The sequence below is a fragment of the Neofelis nebulosa genome, chromosome 10, assembly GCF_028018385.1.
Source record: "Neofelis nebulosa isolate mNeoNeb1 chromosome 10, mNeoNeb1.pri, whole genome shotgun sequence".
Classification (NCBI taxonomy): domain Eukaryota; kingdom Metazoa; phylum Chordata; class Mammalia; order Carnivora; family Felidae; genus Neofelis; species Neofelis nebulosa.
In genome coordinates, this window is record NC_080791.1 from 68,769,056 (window position 1) to 68,796,329 (window position 27,274).

The 27,274-nt window shown below is 47.0% G+C and overlaps 1 protein-coding gene across 7 annotated transcripts in view; it reads left to right on the forward strand.

Moving 5' to 3' along the window:
- The first annotated feature begins 5,610 nt into the window (after window positions 1-5,610).
- The window catches only part of PARVA (parvin alpha), a 192,656-nt gene continuing 170,992 nt past the window's right edge, over window positions 5,611-27,274 (forward strand). For 6 of the 7 annotated variants that reach the window (XR_009249771.1, XR_009249773.1, XR_009249774.1 and 3 more), the window contains exon 1: window positions 5,611-5,949. Coding sequence is in view for 1 of the 7 variants with exons in the window: in XM_058688275.1 (XP_058544258.1) it covers window positions 5,814-5,949 (136 nt within the window). In the remaining 6 variants the exon portion in view is untranslated. The remainder of the gene's footprint in view (window positions 5,950-27,274) is intronic. The other variant, XM_058688275.1, reaches the window with a different exon arrangement.

Sequence of the window (27,274 nt, forward strand, 5' to 3'; positions counted from 1 at the left end):
GAATGCACCTAGCTAAATATATAATCTTTATTCTGAGGGAACATATCTTAGCTGAAAATTGTGTGTAGATATTTGGGAGAACAGATTCTAAGGGCTATAGTATCTGTCTCTCAGTTATTGGCTATATGATCTGAAGGAAGTTATTTAAACTCTCTGAGTTTCAAGTTATTCACCTGTAAAATAGAGATAATGATACCATTTATGAATTTACAATGAGATAATAAACCTGAGACACAGAGAAGTTAAATCACTTGCACAAGATGACACGGATACTTGCCTGCAGAATGGCAATCGGAACCCCAAGCCTTCCCCACTACCTGCTCCTGCCTTGTAAATTACAAGGCCCTGCCTGTTGGAATTGCTGAGGGAAGATGTAAGGGCCAGGACAAGAACAATCCTGGGGGGCTGAGGGTAGAACATGCTTAGCTACAAAAATGATCTCCTAAGGAAAGGTCTGGAGACAGAAGTGACCTAGTTTGAGTCCTATGGATTTGTGAGTGATGTGGGTTACCCAGGGAATTGGAGAAGGAGACCATGGAGCTAAAAGGGACCCTAAAGGGGATGCAGTCCTATGGCTTCATTTTATGTTGAAGTACCACATACATACAGAAAATTGTTGAAATTATTAAGTGTATACTCCGGGAGTTTTCAAAGTGAGCACACTCACGTAAACAGTACCCAGATCATGAAAAAGAACATTACCAGTCCAGTAGCCTCCGTCACGCCTTCCCACCCACCCTGCCCGGTTCTAGTCACAACCCCTCTCAAGGCTCATCATTATCCTGACTTCTAACATCAGAGATTAGTTTTGCCTATTTTTGAACTTTCTATGAATAGACTGGTAGAGTATATTCTCTACTTGCGTCTAATTTTTTCCCCCTCAATATTGTGAGCTACATTTCTGTTGCTCCTTGTAAATTGTTCATTCTCCTTGTTGTGTAATATTCCACTGTGTGACTCTCACAATTCAGTTATGGATTCAACTCTCAATAGACATTTGAAGGGTACTGCCATGAACTTTCTAGAAGATGTATCAGAGTGCACAAATGTACTCATTCCTCTTGGGTATAATCTAAATTAGAATTAGAATATAGAATATAGAATAGATTAGAATTGCTGATCATCATCAGGTATGTGGGATGTTCGGCTTTAGTAGGTACTGCCTTCACTCTCCTGACGCTGGAAATGGAAGGACAGAAAGGGTGGCAATTGGTCCAGGGTCACCCAGCTACTGAGCCAGGGCGGGAATACGGGTCTGTTCTCTCCTAGGGCAGTATGTCTAGGTCCAGATTTCAAGGAGAGACTGACCTAGAGAATCAGCAGAGTCTCACAGCAACACACATTTCATTTATGAGCTGTCCTTATCATCAACCCTCAGGTAAGATGAGACCAGTGATGAAGCATGAGAGGGAAAGCTCCTCAGTGGGGCCATGATTATAGATACCGATTTGCTTCGGAGGGAGCTGGTACAGGTTCTTCTATGTGTCCTGTCAAAGAACAGCATGAGATGCGTGTCCTTGATTAAGCAGGATTTAAATTCAGTCTACTTCAGTGCCAGACCTTGTGTGTGATGCTTTTCTGTGCATTAAATCATTTAATCTTCCGAGTGAAAACTAGATCAATTCATATCCATAAGGACCACAGAGGCAAAATATTAAAAGAGAGCATATGAACTCTAAAAATGGAGCCGTTTAGAACAGTGCTTCCCAAAGGATCTGTAGTGAAGGACCAATCCACCCTAGACCAGTTTGTTTGGCAAATGCAATGAAAAGAAATACCAGAAAAGTACAATGAAAAGGTAGTTCAAATACAAGCTTCCAGTTTTTATTATTATATTAAACTGATATAAAATTGCATTGCTAAAATTCTATAAAAATGTCTAAACGCTTTCAATTTCTGTATTTATGTCTTTGGGACTCAGTAGCAGTTTGTGGATTAGTACTGGTTTTCAGAATACACTTTGAAGGGCACTGATTTATTTATTTGTTTGTTTGTTTATTTAGCTAGTTAGTTATTTTTTAAAGTCTTGACTTTTTTTATTTTTTATGATTATTTTTTAATATAATTTATTGGCAAATTGGCTAACATGCAGTGTGTACAGTATTACCTTTGGGAGTGGATTTTGGTTTTGGGAGTGGATTCCCATGGTTCATTGCTTACATACAACACCCAGCGCTCATCCCAACAAGGAGGGGCACTGATTGATGATTCACTCTTAATTTCCCAATGGGAATCGCTCTTAAAAGAGAGATTGATAATTTTCTTAGAGGCAGATAGGTTTGAAAACAACATCGGCAAAATATTGAGACCCTGGAAACCATTCACACCCATACAGGTTACTGTTTATATTAATGGGACTTCACCATTTCACTGTCTTTATCAACATAACTATTCCAAAAATATATTTCATAGAAAGATACTAGTTACAAATAACTTTATTGTGCTTTTTAAGAACTTTTCCCAAAACTTTACTGAACTGAATGTAAAACCCTTAAGCTTTTCAATAGCATTGAAAAGACTATTAACTCTCCAAGACTCTTTTTTTTTAAAGTGTATTTATTATTTGAGAGAGAGAGAGAGAGAAAAGGAGGGGCAGAGAGAGAGAGGGAGAGAGAGAATCCCAAGCAGGCTCTGCACTGTCAGCCTGGACCCCCAACGTGGGGGGCTTGATGAAGGGCTAGACTTCACAAACTACAAGATACTGACCTGAGCCAAAATCAAGAGTAGGTCGCTTAACTGACTGAGCCACCCAGGTGCCCCACTCCAAGACTCTTTAGAAGACTTGCCTTTTATCCACCACTCTGAAACTAGTATGATCCTTAGCCAAAATTAAACAAGCACCATCTCATTGAAAGACTTGTCTTAAACCAGATTCCCAAACCTTATAAATATCCCCCACTTTGTCCTCCCCAGTCCAAGATGCTACAAGACTCTGCCACGGCAGGCCTCTCCTTACTGTGGTGTACAATAAATTCAATCTTTGTCTTCTATACAGTTTATTTTGCTGGTATTTTCTGGGAGCCAGCTTTCAACAATCAAGACTTTGTTCTTCTTTTTAGTCTTGCTCAAGCTACTTTCAAAGTTGATATGCAAAAAAAGGCCAGAAAGACTTGTGTATTCAAAAGCATGCATGAGCAAAATTTAAGAGGTTTCCATGTATAATTTTGATCATGCCGTAGGACCTGAGCCCAGCACTTGGTGAGAAAAGAGAACCGCAGGATGTGGGGGCTGGAAGGGGTTCTAGGTGCCCAAATATCAGTGCACAGATCAGCCCCATCAAGTCACCTGATGTAATCCCTACTTAAAATACCTATTCCTTAGGGTGCCTGGGTGGCTCTGTTGGTCAAGCATCCGACTCTTGGTTTCTGCTCAGGTCATGACCCCACAGTTTATGGATGTGCTGCAGCATGGAGCCTACGTGGGATTCTCTCTCTCTCTCTCTCTCTCTCTCTCTCTGCCCCTCCCCTGCTCATGCTTCTGCACTCTCTCTTTCTCTCAAAATAAATAAATAAACTCTAAAAAAAGACCTATTCCTTGGTTTCCCCTCAGATGTACTGAATCAGAAATTCTAGAGATGGGGCTAGTCAGTGTTTATTACAAACTCCCCAAAGGATCGTGTTGCACAATCAGCTTTGGGAACCACAATTCTGTTCTACCATTTCTTTTTGTAGATGAAGAAATGGAGACTCAGATAAGGGAGTAAAGTTGCCCACAATCACATAGCTATTGAGCTGTGTGTCTCATGATTCCCTGACAAGAGTTCCCAGGGCTGGAGATCAGATTGGAGATGTTTTTATCCACCCAATATCCCGAACAAGAATTAGTAATGATGTCGGGGCGCCTGGGTGGTGCAGTCGGTTAAGCGTCCGACTTCAGCCAGGTCACCATCTCGCAGTCCGTGAGTTCCAGCCCCGCGTCGGGCTCTGGGCTGATGGCTCGGAGCCCGGAGCCTGTTCCGACTCTGTGTCTCCCTCTCTCTCTGCCCCTCCCCCGTTCATGCTCTGTCTCTCTCTGTCCCAAAAATACATAAAAAACGTTGGGGAAAAAAAAAAAAATTTTTTTTAATTAAAAAAAAAAAAAGAATTAGTAATGATGTGAAACTGAATCTACTTTTGTCTCCTCCACATCTTAAGATTTATCAGGGTGGTGGTTGGCATTGGAAGGGTGTTGTATGTAATCTTTCCTTGTTCCCAGGTGAAAATTTTAGCAGTCATCATGACTTCTCTGCATTTTGTTAGGTACGAGGCATCAGCAAAAGTATAGTTTTCCAAGAGGTAAAATTTTTGGCTTTTACACAGAGATAAAATGAACACATACTCTGCTGAGAATCTGTTGGCCATCTTGTTTGCTAAATTTCTGTTCCCAGGAATGATTGCTTATCAGTTTGCTGATTAGCTCATGTGAAGGCGGATATGTTATTTAAAGCTTTAGGAACATGTCCTAGGGAGGCAGCATGGGCTGGCCCTCTGGGGAGCTACAGTGGGCACTGGGAAGAGATTCAAGGTCCAGGTAACTGCTCCCCATGGGTTTTCATTAGGCCACATTAGACTTCTTGAAACCACTTCTTTGCTCTCTTGGCTTTTTCTCTACTGATCCACCAGCATGTGGCTAAAACTGGACATGTTTTCAGTATGGTGTCTTCATGATCATCTCTAAGTGCTCAACTTCTGACAACAGTCTCTAGCTTAGTTCAGATCCTTAACTGAGACTATCTGATTGGCTGCTCTCCAAACATTTGCCTCTTTGGGTCAGGTGAGCAGCCAGGGTCAACCAGCTGCAGCTACTTGGAGAAACACAGTTACCAATGGACTGTGTGAGGGGGGCTGTGAGAGACAGCCAGGAGAGTCCCAATGAAAACCTCAGGTGGGCCAGCACAATAAAATGTGTCTTTTCATCATTTCCAGCAAGAGTCCTTGAAACACTGAGGCTTGTGTCACTCCCCTGTTATCCCAAAGGAGTCTGGTTGCCATCGTGTTGCATTCAGTTAAGGCAGGAAAAGTTTGGGGGAGGGGGCTGTTTCACAGGAGCCCATGGTCGGACCTTCCCATTCGTGTTTCCACCAACATTTGGGATCCTCCTTTGTACAAGGCTTTGAGCTGCTTAGATGCGGGTGTCTGGTAAAAAATAAGAAGCCTCAGCCCTGCTGCGCTCATGAACTTCGAACTTTTCCGTCTCGAGAGGAGGTTGACAGCCATAGATCAGGGCAGGAACATGGATATACCTAAACACATTTTGGTTCACTCTTCCCGGAGCTGACTCACTCTTTCGTGGACACAAGACATGGGCCTAATAACCGTACAGGTAGAAATTCAGGGGGAGTGGAAGCTCCTCACCCAACAGCCCAGCGAAGACACTGGGGGGACAGAGTAACCGGTCGCTTTGCGTTACAAATCACTGAGCCCCCGATTCGTACCAGGATCTGTAAGGGGTGCAAAGGCCAGGGGCAATGTGTCCTCTAGGTTCGAGAGCTCCCAGGCTGGAAGGACACACACACACACACACACACACACACACACACGGAGACAAGGCCAACCGTCCCGCAAGGGGCAGATTTGGGGCGCCCTCCCTTCTCTGGGCAGCCAAGGGGCGCGGACACAGGCCCAAACGGCAAGGGCCCGAGCGCGCAGCTCCTTCCAGGGCGGAGGGCGGCGCGAGGGAGGGAGAGAGGGAAGGGAAAGGCGAGCGTGAGCTGCCTCAAATGCTTGGAATAATTCCGCTTCCGTTTGGAAAGCCGCAGCCTCAGTCCCGCCGCGCCCGCCCAGCGCCAGCTCCGCGTCCCGGCCGGCCCGCGCGCGGCTGCCCGCTCCGCCGCCATGGCTACGTCCCCGCAGAAGTCGCCCTCCGTCCCCAAGTCCCCCACTCCCAAGTCGCCCCCGTCCCGGAAGAAAGATGACTCCTTCTTGGGGAAACTCGGAGGGACGCTGGCCCGGAGGAAGAAAGCCAAGGAGGGTGAGTGCGGCCGGGCCTGGCGCGCTGCAGGGCCCGGGCTGAGGGGCCGGGACTCCGGGGCCGGGCGGGAGCGCGCCGCGGGTGCCCGACGCGGTGGGGGCGCGCGGCGGCGCGGGAGCGCGCTGCCCGAAATGCGGGCCGGGGCCGAGCGCGCCCCGCTGGTCGTCGCCGCTGTCCCGCTCCGGGTGTCTAGGGCCCGGTGGTGCCCCGGCAGGGCGTCCCCGGGACCCGGCGACGCCCGCGCTGGGCCGGGGGCGGGCGCCGCGTGGCCCGAGGGGGCGGCCGGGCCCCCAGCCGGAGGCGGCGTCCTCCCGCAGGCCCGCGCCCGTCGTTCCCCAAGTTCCTGCGGAAACTTTCCTGGGCGCCGCGCTCGCGCTCGTTGCCCTCGTTGGCCTTTCAAAGCAGCTGGGTTCCTGGACCCACGGAACTCTAGAAGCAGCATCGGCCCCTGGAGCCTGTGTCCGCCCCCAGGGACCAGCAGGGCGCTCTTAGTGATCGGGCATCATATGTTTGTGGAATGAATGAGTGGAAAAGCTGGCTTTCCTAGCGGTCGGGCCCTGTAATAAATGAGGAACTCGCAGTCAAGGAGAAAACTCGGATTAGACACACTTAGCATCACGCGCTGTGACCCTTCTGTGAACTCAGGAGTTGAGGGCTCTTGTAAAAAAACATTTTCTTTTTCCCCACCAGCGTGGACTGAGGTGATCTTCCCCCACCCAGGACAATTTGCATGTAAAATATTCTGTGTCATTGGCAGATTTCACCTCTCGGATTTTGGTCTGACAAATGAGGTGACAGTTCTGAAGAAGTTCTGGTGATAGATGTGTCGATAGAAGTTGCTTGATGAAAGTTTTTCATGGACTGCTTAGCGGTTTGGGAAATAATCCTTTTGAGGGCTGTGATGCTGAGATGTAAAATAAGGTCTGTGTTTCTGAGGTGTCTGAAAGGGTAAAAAAAAAAAAAGAACGTCAGTGCTGAGAATTATCACACTTAAAGAACTAAGCTGCTGTTTTCTATTTTGGAGTGAGCAAACATGGTTTTCCCCCAGTTTGGCTATTTTGGTAAACCACGGTCTGAGTAGTATATAGCCGGTAGCAAATCATGACATCTTGGCTTGGAAAGCCCTAAACTACCCTTCTAGGATTTTCCTACTGTGTTCCTGGTATGGGCTGCCTTGCCAAGACTAAACAACTCGGAATTTCTGAAGCCTGTGGCCTACTGAGAGTGCTCACCCCACCTTTGCCCACTCTTTAGAAAAGTTTATGGTAAAAATTCAGAGTTGGTCTCTCTGTATCTAGTACTGTTCATGGAGCCAGGAGAATGAGTCTGATAGTAGCCCTTCACTTCTTTCAAGTGGATTAGCCTGTTTTCTGGAGCCTTCCCTTCACCAGCACAAACATCCTCTGTTCCTCTAGTTGGTCCTCCTAGGCACGATTTTTTTTTTTTTTTTTGGCCTGCTGGCCTCCTACCCCTTCAGTTTCATTTGGGAGCTCTGCTGGAAACAGAAGGTCAACTCAATCGGGATTTTGAAAATACTGTAGTGAAGGGACTACTTTCGCAGGTGAGGGCAGGGGTAAGGGAACCCAGAAAGGACGATAAGGAACTTGGGAGCTAGCAACCGACAGGTGGAAGCTGTTACCACCTCTAGACCTGAAGGGACAGGGGGAGCAAGCCGGAACCCACAGAGAGCTGGAACTACAGAAGAGGGTGCCGTCTGACACTGGACAGAAACACAGCCACTGTCAGGAATGTGGAGACGGAGCAGGGAGACGTTGACGTTGGCACAAGAGATACTGTGTTCGTTCTCTCTTCTTGCCCCTGACTCCCTTGCTGGTGCTCCTGATTGGCTGCACCCAGTGGGACGTCACCAGGCAAGGAATCTGGACAATGCAACGTGTAGGGGTCAGCTTCCTCAGGGCACAGAGCAGTGCAGAGATCATAGTGGGGAGTGGGGAAAATGAAAATCATAGCAGACCCTCTCAAAGTGAGCTGCCCAGAAGTCCATGTAGTAGTGTGGTAGTCTGGTCCAGGTTAGAACAGGGCTGTCCCCTCCTTTGTTATGGTACAGACGCCAGGTTCCAGCAGTGCAGCGAAGGCTGTTCTTCCTTATTCTCTCAGCTACATCACACTGTTCTCTCTCACTGAGTTTCCTATCGGCTTACTCAAAGACTTTTTTTTTTTTAATGTGTCTTATTATTTATTTTCGAGAGCGAGAGAGTAAGCCGGGGAGGGGCAGAGAGAGAGAGGGAGACACAGAATCTGAAGCAGGCTCCAGGCTCCGAGCTGTCAGCACAGAGCCCGATGCGGGGCTCAAACTCATGAGCCTTGAGATCATAACCTGGGGCTCAGACTCATGAACCTTGAGATCATAACCTGAGCGGAAGTTGGACGCTCAACCGACTGAACCACTTAGGTGCACCGTGACTCAAAGACATTGTTACGTTTCTTGCTCCTGAACCATCCCCTTTCTTATCTCAGATGGACTCAATTGGGTTTTTGAAACCAGGTGCAAGATCTTATTTGTGTCTTTGGCTATGCTTAACTGTTAAGTCTTGGTTCTGTGACTCAGCCTATTAACTAATCCAGGGGATGTAAATGGTGAGTTGAAGAGCACACACTTCTTGTTAAGGGGCCCCCCCACACCCAGCCCCAGCTGCTTGCCCCACAGGTGGTAGTTCTGTGAGCTCAAAGAAGGCAGTGGGGTTGGTCTGAAATGACCTGCTCTTGGTGTGTGCGTGCTGGGTCTCAGTGATCATTGCTGTACCTGTTAAGGGCCCGCTAACCCTCACTTCGATACTGGTAAGGTTAGATCTTGCATAAACCTTCAGCTCTGTGCTTTGCAGAAACTGCTTTCTTCTATTTCCACCCTCCCAATTTTCTACAATATGATTCCTCAAGTTCACTGATATCAGTCTATCTACATATTATCTCAGTGCTTGAGCACTGAATTCTCCTGGGCCCAAGGACTGCCATTCATTCACTTGACACCTGTTGTCCCACTGTAGGACACAAAGATTGGAAAGACGTAATACATGTTAGATTATTGAGTCAATAATTTCATATGAAAATATGCTTTCCTAAGAATGCCTACTGCATACATCAAAGAATGACTGTAAATCTCAGAAGAATACATTAAAACTAGTCATCACTCCTGTGTCTTCAGTAAGAAAAAAATAACACCATAAAGAGAAAATAGAGGTTAAAACCATGATTTCTGGGACCGGACACCTTTGGGTTTGATTTCTGGTCCACCCCTTATTTATTGCTATGACTTAGGACAAGTTTCTTATCTCTCCAAGTGTCTGTTTTTCTTCATCTGTAAAATGGAGATATAATATGTAACATGCATAGCATGGTGTGAGTAATGAATGGCAGCTATTAAAATCGATAATTCAATTTGACATAGTCTTTAATTTGAGATAGTCTTTTCGTTATGGACTGCAGAAGATTCTATGGGTTTTGCAGATGACCAAGGAGCTCATGACACTATGAAGCCCTTATAATCCTGCTTTGGTCCCTTTGGAAATTAGGGATCTTTCCTTGCACGTCCACTATTCCTGATTCCAAAATGTCACATTTCAGCATTTTAGAATATCTGGGCCCATTTTCATGAGTTGTAGTTAACTGGCTTTGTTTTTCACTGTGGATCTTCTCCTTTGAGGTTCTGGTCCTCATTTATGCTATACACAGCCCTCTGGTGTAGGTCCTTAGACTAGCCTTTCAGAGTCCTTTGCCAAAGAGCCCCTTTTTTCCTCCAGATCTGTCCTCAAGACTTGCTCTTTCCAGGGACATCATCTTGAATTGTATTGGCCAGCTGAAGGTGCCCTGAATTGGGTCAGCAACAATGATTATTCCTATCATTTACCCATTTTTTTTTTATTATCCCTTAGAGTTTAGCATTTTGTCCAGTACCCGAAGTGTCCAATAAGGGCTTTAATCTGATAACTTTATAATAATTCTAGAGCTAACACCTTTGGTTATCATTGGCCTTCCCGTGTAACTGAGGAAAATCCCAAAAGTCTGCAACAGATTTATGGAATGGGGGGGACCCCCAGCCCTGCTGAGCAGTCCTCTTCTTCTCCCCTAAGCAGCATGCATTCTTATTTTCTAAAGTGCCGCCTCAAACCCTCACCACTCAAGCTCGAACTCAGACCTTGAGATAGAAAACTGTGTACCAGGTATGAACTTGTTCAATTTCCCTTCTTTGCCCCAGATCTACACCTCCTTTCATGCTCCTTTCCTGCCCCAGTCCCTTCAGAGAGGTTCCTTGTCCCCTTGTTTGTGAGAACCATCCATTTCCGCTTCCCCCAGACTTGGCATAGCTAAATACCCTTGCCCTTGTATCTTCAATCTCTTTCATAGCTACTCTACCCCTTAACATGCTGTAAATACGCTTGAGCCTTTCCCATTTAAAGAAAGTCTCCTGATGATGATTTCCTCTTAAGCTACTCAACCAGAGGTCTTGAAAGACTTGCCTGTACTGACTTTCTTATTTCCTAGTCACTTCCTGACCCACTATCCTCACTCTTTCAGTAATCATTTAGTGAGTGCATACCATGTGCTAGGCACCATGCTAGGCGCTGGGGTGTCGTGGGGGGAGAAAACAGACAAAAATCCCTGCCTTCATGGAGCTTACATTCTAGCATTGGAGACTGATAATAAACAAGATAAATTGGCAAATTATGTGTATTGTATTAGAGTAGTTATAGGGGCTTTAGAGCAAAATAAAGCAGGAAACAGAACATAGGGTGTTGAGGGATGAGAGATGATGGTTGGCGGTGTTAAATAGGATGGCTAAAACCTCCCTGAGAAGGGTTGTTTTTTTTTTTTTTTTTAATCTCAGAAGTGGGAGAGAGAGCACAAACTGGGGAGAAGGGCAAAGGGAGGGAGGGAGAGACAGAGAGAGAGAGAGAGAGAGAGAGAGAGAGAATATCCTAAGTAGGCTCCACACTCAGCACAAAGCCCGATGGGGATCTCAGTCCCATGACCCTAGGATCATGACCTGAGCCGAAATAGAGTTGGACGTTCAATCGACTGAGCCACCCGGTCGCCCCGAACAGAGTATTCTAATAAAGACTTGCGGGAAGTGAGGGAGAGAGTCATATGTGTATCTCGGAAAAGAGCAGTGCAGGCAGAGGGAATGGCGAATTCAAAGGCTCTGAGGCAGGAGTGGATGTGATGTGTTGAGAACCAGCATGGAGGTCACTGTGACTGGAGGAGAGAGCAAGCACTGTTGTGGAAGGTAGTGAGGTCTCAGTGATTAGACTGAGGGTGGGGGCAGGTTGCGCAGGACCCTGGAGGCGATTGTATGACTGGGGCCTTTACTCAGAATGAGATAGGAAGGTATGGGGGGGGGGTGGGTGGTGTTGCATAGAGAATAAGACGACTGCACTTCTGTTTCAGCGGGATCATTGGTGCTAAGTGACTGAGGGGGTCAAAGCAGGGACACGAGCTAGGAGGCTGCTCTGATGACCTGGGAGGGTGGTGGTGGCGCCCGGAGTGGAGGGGTGGACACCGAACCCTGGATGTAGTTTGAAGACGTGGTGGGTAGGGTTTCCTGCAAGGTTGGAGGGAAGACAAGCAGATAATTGAGAGCACTCCAGGGACTTGGGTTTGAACAACTGGATAGACAAGACTGATTTTAACTGAGCTGGACAAGTCCACCAGAAGAGCTGGTTTGGGGAGAAAGCACGTGGGGCCTGGTCAGTAGAGGTGCCCGCTGGACGTCGCAGCAGCCATGTTAGTTCTGAGAGGCCAGTTCAGGGGGGAGGTGTCTGGGCTAGAGAGTAGAAGAGGTCCAGGGCCTGAGCCCCGAGGCTTTTGAACACTGAGGACCTGTGGAGAGAGACTGAGTGGGAGTGGCTAGTGGGATGAAGGAAGGCAGTTATGCGTGGAGTCCTGGAGGCCATCGGGTCTCCACCTGTTCCCACTGTTCAGCTTCCCTGGCTGACGGCTCCAGGACCCACGGTCTCCTCTTCTGTCCTGATTGCACTTGGGCTGCTCCAGGACCCACGGTCTCCTCTTCTGTCCTGATTGCACTTGGGCTCTTGACATTTCTTTTTTAGCTCTCTTTTCCTTAAAACATCTTCTCCCTTGCCCTCATTCACTCTGAAATTGCTCCCTGTGTCTTTGCCTTGTCTTTCTCAGATTCCTTCTTGGACTTTTCTCGTCTGTGTATTCCCTCAGTAGCATTTCCTGGGTTTCTGACTTCGCCGGCTTTGCTCTCTGTTTTGGGGTGTGTTTATGTTTTTCTCTCCCATGGATTATCTCACTTCCATGGCTTCAATGACCATCTGCCCATTGATGATGCCCAAATCCACATTTAAATCCAGATCTTTCACCTGTAGTCCAGGCACATCTTTCCACTGTCTTTTGGGTATGCTACAGGTTCCTCCAATTCAGCACTGCCCTCGAGGGAATTACTACACTGCCCACTTGCCTCAATCTGCTTTTCCTCTCCCACCATCCCACCAGTTGCTTAAGGCCATGGTCATCCTATATTTCAGAAGTCAGCAACCTTTTCTTAAAGGGCAATTAGTGGGGCGCCTGGGTGGCTCAGTCAGTTGAGCGACCGACTTTGGCTCAGGTCATGATCTCACGGTCTGTGAGTTCGAGCCCCGCGTCAGGCTCTGCGCTGACAGCTCAGAGCCTGCAGCCTGCTTCAGATTCTGTGTCTCTTGCTCTCTCTGCCCCTCCCCTGCTCATGATCTCTCTAAGAAAGAAATAGACATTTAAAAAAATTTTTTAAAAAAGGGCAAACAGCTATTCAAGACTTTGCTGGCCCCCCACCTGTCCTCAGCTCTGCCCTTGTTACTGTAGATAATAGGTGAATGAACACATGTGGCCATGTTCCAATAAAACTGACTTATGGACCCTGAAATTTGAATTTCATGTAATTTTCATGTGTCGCAAAATATTCTTGTTTGTTTTCAGTCATTTAAAAATGTGAAAGCCGTTCTTAGCAGTTGGGCTGAACAGAAATAGATGCAGGCTAGCTACAGCCCGTGGGCAGAGGTGGGCCCAGCCCTGCTCCATGTGTCTCCATACACAACTGTCTCTGAGGGAGACCTGCCAATTCGACCTTCCCTCCTCGCCTCGGGTCAGGCCTCACAAGTGCTCTTTGTCTCCTTTGAGATTGTTTCATTTTATAAAATTTTACTGTTTTTATTTTCCAGCTGACATGTTGTACATCCACCCTGCTAGTCCTCTGGTACTTTTTTATTCAACCCCCCCTTCATCCTTTTGTCAATATACCGTTTTATTTAAGTGCAAGGATAATATCCCCTCCGGCAAACTTCTTAGCCTGGCGTTCAGGACCTTCTCAATTGCTCCTTGGTCTCCCCTTCTGGTCTTGCCTTTAATTCCCTTTCAGGAAGCCTCCATTTTAGCCACACCAAACCACCCTTTATTCCCCAGACACATCACGTTCTTGCACGTTTTAACCTCTCTACATGCTGTTCCAAATTTCTGGAATGACCTTTTTCCTTTCTCTATACAACAAACTTCTATTTAGTCATTAAAACCCAATTCAGAGCTCCCCTTCAGCTTGATCCCTTCCTTAGCTCGCCCAGGGAGCGAGGTGCTTCCTTCTCTGTGGTCCCACCCCACCTTGTCCGTGGCTCTGTTGTAGCACTGGCCGCATTGCACTGCGACCATCTGTGGGTGAGCCTGTCGCCCAACGTGGCAAGAGCCCCCTTCCTGTAGCCCTCCTGCCTCGCATAATATTTAACGCTTAACGATATTGGAGTTTCCGTGCAGTGAATTTCCCCATATTTACCTTGGTGAAAATAGTCCCCTGCTAACTGGTTGTGTAATCTCAGGCCTCTTCCTCTTGGCCCATTTCTAACATCGGCAGGTTAGGCTACATAACCTCCGAGAGCCCGTGCAGTTCTGGCATTCTATGATTTCTGAGCTCTCATTTCACCAGGCTTCTCTCAAATTCAGTTTTATTGTCTGTGTAGGGTGGTCTGGGAATGACATCATCACAAAGACCTCTTTCTTTCCTCCACTAATGAAGGCACCTCTGTGTCGGGAGGAGGAGATGGGAACCAGGATAAGTGGGCCCCAGCCCAAGGACACCTCCATATTAGGAATCGTGTCTCATGGAATATCTCTGTCTGGTTAACAAGCACAGTTCATAATTATGTTTTAGCCATTAGTACAGAAGAGATGAAATCCTTATGTAAACGTTTGTAAGCATCTAAAATCCTACTCTCTGTCATGGAAAAAAGAACGCATTTGGGGAAAGCTCTACAACAATTCCAATTATAACAAAGCTGAAAAAAAAAAAAACCTTGAAAAAAAGGTATAAGCGTTCTGTTAAGTTTTCAGTATGTTCTGCGGCCTGAAATCAGTTAAGAAAATCCGTATGACGGTTTTGTCTGAGGACTAGAGCCCTCAGGACAAGGAGGCCTCATCATCTAGCTTAGGCCCTGACCTCATCCCTTCTCTTCTTTTCCCTGTGGGCTCTGGGAGGGCAGGAGTCATGTCTGGTCTGCTCACATTTGCACCCCACGTGCCTTGCCTGGCACCAGGTACTAAACAGGTTCTCTGCAAAATGGCTAACTAACCGCCTGAATCATCAGTGGGCATCTGATTCCTACTGAGGGTGTCCCCAGGTTACTTCAAACTCTGCCGAACCTTGGATGACAATTCTGGTCCTCTGATTCCATCCAGGCCTCAAATGCTGGGCGTGTATGTGGGTGTGTGTGTGCGTGTGTGTGTGCGCACATGTTATAAAACTACCTCCTCCTACCAGGAATCTCTTTACCCTTTGTGGAAGGACTTTATCATTTATCCCTGTTCTTTGACAAACATACAAGGCCCCCCCTGGACCAGAGGTTTGGGTCCTAGGATCTAGGGGTAGTGATGATGCAGTGGAGGCTGGGAGCCTGCAAGGAGGCCCACTGGCCAAGGGCGGTGACCAGTCCGAGTGTAGAGGCCGGAGTTCTTCGTTTTCATCCAGAAAAGCTTGCCCTGTGGAAATGGTGTTGTGGGTATGCAGGACAGTGCGTGAATGATGGAGCACTGAGTGAAATAGCCTCTTGGCAAGGTTTGGGGGAGACCAAAGACCCAAACTCTGCAAGAGAGATTCTGAATTCCTGTAATTCCCCAAAGTCCGAAGTCTGCCTGTTCGCTCCCCTGCCCTGCTCATCCCTTCCTGAGCTTCTCAGCTTCCTTTACTCACCAGGTGCTCAGCCAGGGAAATCTGCAAAACAGCCAGAGCAGGGCCACTGTCCATGCTGCTTAACGAGAGAGCTCAATCACTACGAGACTCCCTACTCCCACCCGCCAACAGATAGAACCTACTAAAAGGGCAGACTGGCTCGCTGCGCAATCTGTTAATTGTAGATGCTGTGTCCTTGCTGTGGCCCGGGACGTGCATTTGCATGGAGTGCGGATCACTGTAGGACTCACCGAAAATCTGGTTCTACTAGTACGTGCTAAGTGATCATTCTGTCGCCGTGAACACACCAGCCTCCTAAAGCCTGAGAAAAACCATCTTTGTGGCTAGTGTCCTGGTGTTTCTTTCACACAGGCCTTAGGGAGAAGGTGGGCCATGGATGGAAGAAGCCGTCAACTTAGTTGAAACAGAAATATTCTTTTCTTTTTAATTTTTTTTGACATTTATTCATTTTTGAGAGAGAGAGAGAGACAGAACATGAGTGGGGGAGGGGCAGAGAGAGAGGGAGACAGAATCTGAAGCAGGTTCCAGGCTCTGCACTGTCAGCACAGAGCCTGATGCAGGGCTCAAATTCACGAAGCGTGACTTCATGACCTGAGCTGAATTCGGAGGCTTAATCGACTGAGCCACCCAGATGCCCCAAAACAGAAATATTCTTTACTATTGCACACTTTCTCAGGGGAACAAAGAATGAACCAAATTGCTTAGCATCTAATTTTTTAACAAAAGTGGGGTTTTTTTCCCATTATAAAATTAACCCATGCTTTTGGGATTTATGGGAAGATAGAAAACAGGCGTGCAAATTCCACCTCTCAAAGGCAATCACTATTGTAATTTTGGTTTACTTCTGTCTGTTCTTTTTCTTCATGATAACTTTTTATAATCATAAGTATGCCATGTATATTATACAGATAAAAATCCTATAACTGTATTTTTGGTTTATTATATAAATATAACTTGTGTTACAAATATTACTAAACATATTTTTATAGGTGCATAATATTCATTGAGTGAATGTTCTCTTGTTCACCCATTTCTTTCGGTCCTCTCCCATTCTTTTTTTTTTTCCCCTAGAAATAATGCTGCCTAAAGCTTTTTTAAAAATTAAGAACAGGGGCGCCTGGGTGGCGCAGTCGGTTGAGCGTCCGACTTCAGCCAGGTCACGATCTCGCGGTCCGTGAGTTTGAGCCCCGCGTCAGGCTCTGGGCTGATGGCTCGGAGCCTGGAGCCTGTTTCCGATTCTGTGTCTCCCTCTCTCTCTGCCCCTCCCCCGTTCATGCTCTGTCTCTCTCTGTCCCAAAAATAAATAAAAAATGTTGAAAAAAAAAATTTAAAAAAAATAAAAATAAAAATAAAAAAATAAAAATTAAGAACAATTTTCCTTGGATAGAACCCCAGAAGTACAGTTATAGGGTCAAAGGGTGCCAGTTGGCTTGTGTAACACTGATAGTTTATCATTGATGACCACAGAGAAATTTCTGCTTTGGGGTCTGGGTGGTCTTCCCAGTAGGCTGTTGGAAAGTAAAACCAACATTGTCAGGCCAGAAGTTTTTGTTTGCTTCCAGCTAGCAGGACCAGGGCACCTAAGTTGTGGGGTGTGGGGTAGGGTTATGGGTCAGGGGAGTGCAATTTCCCTCCTGGCCAGTAACATGTTCACGGTAAGCTGTAGTACAGGCAGGTCTTTATTTCAGAACATTCTCTTGGGCCCATCCTTCCATCCGTACGTGGCCTGGTATATCAACCCAAGTTGCCTGCTCTTCTAACAGGGCCCACGGTGCCTTTGGAATGGTTTTCCTTAAAGTTCCCCTGGGAGTCACAGCCACCCCCTGCCCTGCTGAGTTCTCCCCCGTTCATGTGAGAGCCAGTGAAGGTTTGATCAACAAGTCCCTCCTTGTCTTGGTCTCTTCCTCCCCACCTCCCGACTTCGGAATTCTTGGACTTGCCCCACACTCAATAACCACAAACAGGAGGTCATGACAAGACCGTGGGGAGTGCTATGGTGGACAAATTTGGGTTGCCAGCGTTGAGGACCCCTTAGGAGACATGGTGTTTGCAAGCAGGGTCTTGAAGCTGGAGGAAGAAACCCCTCCCCACCCCAGGCTGACAGAAGAGAAGGGATAGGATTCAGGAGCCTTCCGAGTTTCTGAGGGATCTTGACTGAGGGGGCTGGGCTGATGCTTCCAGGGCTCAGTTTCCTCAACCTGCATCAGGAGTCAGCAGTCAGGTGTCTCATCTCCTCTGCTAAGAGTGGATCTGAGCCAGATGGAGCATGGAATTATCACACCCAGCACCCCAGGGAGTGTTTCCGGGGAGTCGTTTATGGAGGCTGACTCCCTCACAGGGAGTGGTGTGTCAGGGCATTTATTTCATCCTTGAATCATGCTGCGTTCCCTTCACTCATTTCCTTATCTCTTTTAAAATCCAGAGGCCCCTCCCCTCTTCTGTGCTGGGAAAATCCCAGTCGGGCAATGAGGAGCCATGAATGATGCTCTTCATGAAAACGCAGTAGGTCTCCTGGGGATCATGATGGTGATGATGTGGGATGGCCTGGAGGCGAGGCTACTAGACTGTTTCTGCTCCCTCAGTGACATCAACCCAGGTCACGGGGCTCCCCAAAACACCAGGGTGCTCCATGGAGCAGGATCCACGCTTACTCCTCCTTTCTGGGATGTGTTCATCAGTACAACCAGTAATCTGCCAATTGCAGTATTTACATTGACTCTTCAATGCAAAACAATTCCTAGCCAACGTGGCTCTGGCCGTAGCCCCCGTGGAGAGGCAAAATTAGGGAGGGGTTCAGGAACAGGGTCTGCAAATTTGTGGGACAGGGAATTCCAGCTTCGTTGGGGCAGGCATTGAAGTGGCAGGGTGCAGAGGTTCGTTCTGTTCGCATCTGTTGGGTGCCTGCGTTCTGAATCAGGGAGGCTTATCCAAGTCCATGATGGGGTCTCAGATTCAGGGGCTTGGGGCAGACACTGGTAGAACTTAGCAGGCAAGTCAGGACTCCGGCTGAGCAGGTGAGGGGCAGGAGCAGGCTACAGCCTCAGTGTGGACTCGGGAGTCACTGACCCCACAAGCGGAGGTAAGTGAGGAGGCTCCTAATGTTTACACAGGAACCCTGGGTCTTGCCTCACTCATCCACCCCCCCCCCCCCCCCCCCCCCCCCGCTCCACGCCAGGCGTGGAAACAAACTTTCAGTGGAGAGGGGTTTTCCTTTTTGCCAGGGCTGAGCTGTCGCTGGCTCCCAGCCCTGGTGAGGTGACCTGTGGATGACAGGTAGTTCATAGTGACAGCCGGGAGAAGCAGGGGCAGCAGGAGCCAACAGTTTTTGATGCTGTTTGCAAAAACGCAAAAGGAGGGTGACACAATTCCATTGTAAAGCAACCCAGGACACAGGGAAGAGCCAAGACAACCCTTTGCAAGGAGTAGCAATTGCCTCTTGGCTGACAGTTGCAAGGCCTCTCTTGGTGGGCTCAGTAGCCCCTCCAGCACATGTCCCAAGTGCCTGGAGCACAGAACGATCCCTTCGCCTGCTTTTCCTCTGTGCCTGTCATTATGGTAAATTACAAGGCTCCCATGATAACTATGGAGAGGCAGATTGATTCGTTCCTTGTGATTGTCACCGTGCCGGGGTGATGGGCACCCAGATTTCACACCTTGTAATGGCCCTGCCAGGGGTGGATGTTAGCACAAGTGGGACCTGACACTTCAATAAATCTGAGACATTCTGCCGTGGAGATCAAAGTTCAGAATTGCTTAAATTGGTGTTGGAGCAGGTGGGAAACAGGAGCCCAGGGCCAGGGATTGGATAGATGGCAATTGTCGTTCCATTTGTAGGGCCCGAATGTCAGCTTTTCAAACGATATGACATCAATTTAAGTGATTTGGGCTCCCAGCTACCTCGCCCATTTAGTATTACTGGTTCTGGGAAGTGTGATTCGTGGTCTAGCTGATGCTCTAAAAAGGGGGACGTTGGAGAACCAACCCTGCTTGTATATCTGGGGTCAGAGACTTGCGTTTGTGGAGGGTTGGTAACATGGGGTTATTACTATTCATGGGAGCGTGGATGAGCGTTTCATCTCCTACCTGGATGTGTTGGTAACCTCCCAACTTACACTTCCAGCCATGACCTCTCTCCTGAGCTTTAGACTCATTAGCACGTATATGTCATGGCATTGTCATTTGCACACAGAGGTGAGCCTGGATTTTAACACAGGGCATGTAGTTCTCAAAGGCTTCGGATGAGGTGAGAATGTGCTCTGGCTTCTTCTTCTTCTTCTTTTTTTTAATATAATTTATTGTCAAGTTGGCTGACATACAGTGTATACAGTGAGCTCTTGATTTTGGGGGTAGATTCCTGTGATTCATCGCTTCCATACAACACCTAGTGCTCATCCCAACAAGTGCCCTCTTCAATGCCCGTCACCCGTTTGCCCCCTCTCCCCCACCCCATCCCATCAACCCTTAGTACGTTCTCTGTATTTAAGAGTCTCTTATGGTTTACCTCCCTCCCTCCCTCTCTGATTATAACCGTTTTGTCCCCCTTCCCTTCTCCCGTGGTCTTCTGTGAAGTTTCTCAGGTTCCACAGGAGCGAAAATGTATAATATCTGTCCTTCTCTGACTGACTTACTTCGCTTACCATAATACCCTCCAGTTCCATCCATGTTGCAGCAAATGGCAGGATTTCATTCTTTCTCATTGCCAACTAGTATTCCAGTGTATCTCACTGTGGTTCTCATTTGCGTTGCCCTGAAAGGTCATTGTTTCTTGTGCCGTTTGGACATTCGTAGATCTTCTTGGGTACACAGGCTTTTAAGGTCCAAGGAGGTCAGTGCACCTCCCCTCAGTCCTGAGCATGAAGAGAGCTCTGGCCACTAACCCAGAAAGGTACACGCCGGGAAAATCTCATCCTCCCATTTTTTTTTTTTTTTTTTTTTTTTTTTAAGTTGGCTGGGAGTGCCAGAGACTTGCCGCATCCTGTACGAGGTGCAACTCATCTCAACAGGATGACTGTATTCCTGAAATATTTCCTGCTGAGCAAATTGTCTTAATCCTGTTATACCACCAGCTTTCATTATTGAACTAGAAATTGACTGGAATAAAATTTTGGCCCCAAATTGTAAATGTGGAAATTCTTGATGGTATACCATTACTTTTCAAATAATGATACTAAAGACAATGATAATAACACAAATGCATCAGGGGCAAGTACTTTTGCAGAACTAAATGGGCCAGGCAATGTAGTAGATGCTTTAGATACATTAACTTATTTGATCTTCCTAACTGCCCCGTGAAATAGGTATTATTGGCAGCTTTGCCCCTTTACAAATGAGGAAAGTGAAGGGCAGGGAGACCAGGTAACTTGCCCAAAGTGAAGGTTAATGTATTAGTTAAGGTAGCACTAGCTGCTATAATAGATAAGCCCCAGATTCTCAGAAGGTTAACATAATAAAAGTTTATCTCTTATAGCAAAACCCCATGGCGTCATTCTTTTTTTTTTTTTTTTTAACTGATCTTTACAACCTACATGGGGCTTGAACTCACAACCCCAAGATCAGGAGTCCCATGCTTCACCCACTGAGCCAGCCAGACCTCCCCCACCCCCCTTGATTGGATTGCCTCCCACGTGGTCATTCAGGGATCCAAGTACCTTGCATCTTACTGCTCTTCATTTTTCTAGGTTCTTTGAGTCCTCACCGATCAACCAAGGGGGGCTGGTGAGAAAGAGCAAGACTTCAGTGGGAGGCTTTTACCTGCCAGGCGTAGACTTGATGCATATCGCTTCTGCCCGCTTGCCACCGGCCAGAAGTCAGTCAGTTATGTGGCCACACCTAAGTGCAAGAGAGGCAAAGAAACACAGTTGTCTGCCCAGAGGGAAAGGAAAGGGATTTTGACAAATAATACGCGTCGTTTTGCCATTGCTGGTGACGGGAAGCCATAGGATTTGAACCTGGGTAGTCTGGCTCCAGAGACTCAACTCTTGACTCGAACATTCTACCATCTCTCCAGGAACAATGGCTCAGAGTCTGAGAAAAATGTGGCAGGTTGCACCACTTTTTACTCCATTTCCCTCCCATCTGTAACTGTGTTTGGTTGCCTAGATGCTGTGCTTGGGAATTGTCTTTGTCTTTCCGTGAGAGGCTCGGTTCTATGCATTTAATCGCCACAATCACCCCCATGAGATAGACAGTTATTATTGTTCCCGTTTTCCAGGTGAGGAGGCTAAAGCAGGGAGCTTGGTTATGTGTCCAAGGCATAAGCAAATGGTGTCTCTGGGCTTCCGGAACCCTCACACCAAGCCACGGAGCAGGGTGGGGGCTGAAGGGAAGATGAGAGAAGGTGAGAAGGCCAAAGCCACCAAACCCCACCCAGCCAGAACCTCGTTTGGATTCTGCTTCTGCAAGTTTTTTATGGGACAGGCAGGGAAGTGTAAGCTCTCACTGGATATTTGATGACCCTAAGGAATCGCTGTTAACTTGTAGGGCGTGAGAAGGGTATCGTGGTCATGTTACAAAAGAAAGTCCTTATCTTTTCCAGGTACTACTGAAATGTGTAGCGGGTGGCATGATGAAATGTCTAGGACTTGGCGGGGCACCAGGGTGTCTCAGTTGGTGACGCCTCCGACTCTTGGTCCTCAGCTCGGGTCATGACCTCGTGGTCTTGTGAGTTCAAGCCCCGAGTCGGACTCTGCGCAGACAGCGCGGAACTTGGGATTCTCTCTCTCCTTGTCTCTCTTCCCCTCCCCCGCATGCTCGAGCACACTCTCTCTCTCAAAATAAATAAACATTTTCTTTCCACGTCTAGGAGTTGCCTCAGATAATGCAGTGGAGGGATTGAGGTATAGATGGACAGAAGGGGACCACAAACAGCTCCTTAGTGCAGAATGGTGATGGGTACATGGTGGATTGTCATTCTAGTCTCTCACTTTGGGGCGTATTTGAAATTTTCTGTAATAATGATAATAAAAAAGAAGACTTTAACGAGTGGACTCTCTGTAGCCCCCTAGACTGTAAATGAAGTGATGGGGACAGAACATGTTTGTTGAGGAACAGCTGAGCGGCCTGGAATGTTTTCTAAAGCAAGTCCTCAGGGACCCTGTTTGGGAGCTATTGGCCCGTGTGTGAATTCTGATTCTGAGATTCTCCCAGAGGTGGCGTTTAGTGCCTGGAGAACTGAGCTCGGGAAGATGAGCCTGGGGCCTCCGAAAGGCAGAAAGCACAGACTCCCGGGGTGAGAGGGATCCAGGCAAAGTCTGGGCTTTGCCCCGGCCCAGTGGCCTCAGCCCTGGCTAGCTGTGCAGCCCGTGACAAATATCTCGCTGAAAGGTACAGCACGGCCCCAGGCCCCAGCTGCACTTTAATTAAACACTGAAAATCCATCAAAGACTCGGCCTTCTCAGCCGGCCAGTTCTCGGAGTCCCAGGTGAAGCCAGCTCTGGGCTGGCTGCGGGCCAGGAGGAAGGTACGCCACGGGCCCTCCCAAGTCCCTGGGTAAAATCAACAGCCAGGGCTCTGCAGCCCAGCTTCTGACCTGATGCAAATTAAGCTTGGCATTTGGAGATGGTATTAAATTGTCCTAAATCAATATTCTAGTGGCAGGATCAGAACAATTAAAAACCCCGATTTCCTCCTCAGATCGTTGGAGTACATGTAATATGAATTGTCAGTTCACTTTTAAAACTCAGCAGGTTGAGAAAGGCGGAGGTCTGCTTGGTGATGCGCCGGGCATAGTTTATTCCAACCTCAGCATCTCTTCCTGGTTTTACATGTGTGCAACATATGTCAAGCGCACAGGGGCGTTCATATATGATATAACGTGTATGATGTAACATCTAATCCCTGCAGCAACCCCAGGAGGCTCTGTCATCCCTACTTTACAGAGGAGGAAACTGAGGCTCAGAGAGGTGAAGTCACTCGCCCAAGGTCTCAGCTACTAAGTGGTAGGGCGAGAATTTGAATTAATTTCTCCAAGCTCAAGGCCAATGCTTTGCCCTCTGTAACACAGCTGGCTTTTCCCAATATAGTGTTTATTTTTCATTCATCATGATAATTAATAGCGAGGAATGAATGGCAACAACAGTGACTGTTTAATAATTTTGTTTCTCTAGTCTTAAAAGTTGGTGGCAATTTTTCTAGTTTGTCCACTTGTTCAACAAACGTTTATTGAGAAGCAGCCTGGTAGGGAGGTTTCTGGGCTCGGGAGTCCGCCAGACTGGTCCCACCCACCACGTCCGGGCTGTGTGACCTGGTACAAGTTCATCATCGTCTCTGAGCCCCAGCTTCCTCATCTGTAAAATGGGATGTTACTAGTACTCACGGCCCAGGGTTGTCATTAAAATAAAAGGAGTTGGTACTAGCAAAGTGTTTAAAGTAAGGCCGGGCTATCAGTGGGCGTTCTGTCAACCTGAGCCCCTGGCAGATGCTGTCAGGGCCCTGGAGGAAGAGCTGTGTCTATGTGCTCTCAGAACTCCCCTCTTCTGTTTAGTCAGTTAATATTATTGCTTCTATTTTTATTAAACCAGCTAAACATGTTTAGGTTTATGGTAAAGAATTCAAAGAGTTGGGGCGCCTGGGTGGCTCAGTCAGTTGAGCATCTGACTTCGGCTCAGGTCACGATCTCACGGCTTGTGAGTTTGAGCCCCGCGTCAGGCTCTGTGCTGACAGCTCAGAGCCTGGAGCCCGCTTTGGATTCTGTGTCTCCCTCTCTCTGTGTCCCTCCCCTGCTTGCACTCTGTCTGTCTCTTTCTCTCTCTCTCAAAAATAAATAAAGATTAAAAAAAAACTTTTTTAAAAATTCAAAGAGGCCAGAAATAAAAACTTGAAAAGTAAGGGCTCCTTTCTACTTTCCTATAGTTAGGACTTAGATAGACTAGTGTAACCTGTGATCATAATAATGATGATGATGATAGTATATGATAATGTAATAATAGTGTGTCAGAAATGCTCTGTTGTACAAGCATACACACTTGTCTTGTTTTTATACAACTGGAATACCACAGTAAAGGGTGTTCAGCAGTCCATACTTTTCCACTTACCCACTTACCCATCTTAGGTACAGACATACCTCGTTTTATTACACTTTGCTTTATCGCGTGTCGTGAATATTGCTTTTTGTTTTGTTTTTGTTTTTTTTATAAATTGAAGGTTTGGGACAACCCTGTGTCAGGCAGGCCTGCCGGTGCCATTTCTCCAAGAACATTGGCTCACTTCATGTCTCTCGCAATATTTCAATATTTCAAACTTTATCATTGTTTGTTATATCATCTGCGGTCAGTGATTATGCCTCGCTGAAACTTGAGATGATGGTTAGCATTTTCTAGCGAAAAATATTTTAAATATTTTTTAAAAGAGGTCTAAACATTTTTACGACATAATGCTACTGCACACTGCATGGATTATACTACAGTGTAAACATAATTTTTATATACACCAGGAAACCAAAAAGTTCATTTGATTCACTTTATTGTGGTATCTGCTTTATTGCGGTAGTCTGGAACCGAACCTTCAATATCTCCAAGATATACCTGTGTCTTTCACATATGGATTTACCTAATTTTTAAGCAACTTTATGCATTGTCTGGATGTGCCATAGTTAAATTTAACCATCTCCCTATTGTTTTTACTAGGGTTTTGCTACTCCAAACAGTGCTGCATTAAACATGCTTGCAAACAAATAAGAGCATTCTGTATCTGTTTATCTGTATAATATAATAAACTCTTAGAGATGGAATTGCTGAGTCAAAAATGTGTTAGGTCTGAATTTTGTTGGATATTACCAAATTGCTTTCGAGAAGGAAATACTAGGGGGGAAAATGCTACCCACGCTTTAAAATTCATATTTCTTGTTAATCAGTTTTGAAAGAGAGGGTGGAAATGAGCAGTTAGCCTGATCTCTCATTTTATTGGAAATGCTTCTCTTTGGCCACAAATTTTTAGACATTACATTCTCTGGCTCCCCTCCTCAGTTCTTGATACAGAGAGAATGTTCTGGATTTCGAGGCAAAATCCCATGTGTGCTTCATTCTCTCTCCACTCCCAGGCCCCCTGCCCCCCATTCTCTGAGGGAAGGACTTCCGTTCTCTCTTTAAGTTTCAGGATAAATGGGGCTCGCAGAGGCCCAGATTTCTCACGGGAGGAGAGAGTCACACAGGAACATCTTCAAGTGGGTATCTGAAGCCAGTGTCTGGCTAAGCGTCTGCCAGCCCGGCCCAGGCCTTTCTGCCTCCTCGAATTCCTCCAGGCCCACAAACAGCTGGGTGCCGCCAGTGTCCTTCCTTCTGCGTCCGACAGACTGATTTCCTTTTAGGGATGACTGCCTCCACCCACCCCCAGCCAACCAGGAGCAGAAAACCCCATGACGAAGATAATAAATTGCATCCAGGGCCACGGAGGAGGGGAGAGAAATGACTCACAAGCCCCTACATCCTCCTGCCACATTCCAAGAGCTGCCTTCCTTGGGGCTTAAATCACTCCCTGGGAGCAACACCCTGAGCGGATGGTGGAGGAAGGCCAGCTGTTGTTGCTGGCCGGATGAGGCGGGTGGGGTGAGGGCCCTGGCTGGAAACAAGTCCTGGAATTTTTCTTTAGAATGGGCTGGTGATCCTGGCTCCCCCTGGGAACAAGGCACGGGGCATTTCTGCCCTCAAGGGGCTTGTGCTGTAGCCTCTAGAGCCCCCTGTCCTCTTGCCCAGTGCCCTGGAGGGAGACAGACCTAACAGTCTGGTGACCCTGGGCAAGTCACTTCATTTCCCTGAGCCTCAGTTCCCCCCCCCAACCCCTACAAAATGGGAAAGAATTCAGTACCAGTCTCCAGGGTTATTAATAATTAATGAGCTAATTCATGTCAAGTGCTTAGCATGGAGCCTGGCTCACCTTAAACACTTAGTATTACTTGCTATTATTGCTACTGCTACTGCTCCTCTCGACAATTCTGCAAATAAAAAATTAGGAAATGTGGTCTGGCCGTGGCTCTCACCCCTGCCCGTGATTTATAATAACGATTGTGAACATTTATATAGAGCTTATGGTGTTTTAGAGCTTTATGTATGTTGACTCATTTAATCCTGCCAACCCCATGAGTAGCTACGCTGTAGGTTCTGTTACTATCCCCATGTGTGAATATACCAAGGCACAGAGAGTTGAACCTCTAGCCCAGTTAGGAAATAGTGGAGCCAGGATTCAGACCCAGGTTGTCAGCTCTAGAAGTTACTTTCTTTAAATTTGATTCTTTTTAATGTTTGTTTATTTTTGAGAGAGAGCAGGGGAAGGGCAGAGAGAGAGGGAGACACAGAATCAGAAGCAGGCTCCAGGCCCTGAGCTGTGAGCATAGAGCTCCACGTGGGGCTCGAACTCACGGACCACGAGATCATGACCTGAGCCGAAGTTGGACACTTAACTGGCTGAGCCACCCAGTTGTACGTAAAAATTACTTTCTTAACCACTACGTCATCCTGCCTCTCAATATGTGTTTGTATATTTCTATAGGACAGTTTTCTAAAGATACAGCAGTCAAGTGATGTTTATCTTTTTTCTTTTTGCTTGCATTAAAAGAAAGTGTTGGTTTTAGAGGCTCCTGGGTGGCTTAGTAGGTTGAGTCTCCTGACTTCGGCTCAGGTCATGGTGTCGTGGTTCATGAGTTCGAGTCCTGCATCAGGCTCTGTGCTGACAGCTCAGAGCCTGGAGCCTGCTTCAGTTTCTGTGTCTCCCTCTCTCTGCCCTTCCCTGGCTTGTACTCTGTCTCTGTGTCTCTCTCAAAAATAAATAAACATTGGGGTGCCTGGGTGGCTCAGTCGGTTAAGCATCCGACTTTGGCTCAGGTCATGATCTCGCGGTCCATGAGTTCGAGCCCTGCATTGAGCTCTGTGCTGACAGCTCAGAGCCTGGAGCCTGTTTCAGATTCTGTGTCTCCCTCTCTCTCTGACCCTCCCCCGTTCATGCTGTCTCTCCCTGTCTCAAAAATAAATAAACGTTAAAAAAAAAAAATTAAAAAAATAAACATTTAAAAAGATTTTTTTTTAATTGTTGGTTTTTCTTATAATAGCAACATAGCATTACTTTTTTTTAATGGAAAATAGGAGTACCTGGGTGGCTCAGTGGGTTAAGCATCCAACTCCTGATTTCTTACAAATTGTGAGATTGAGC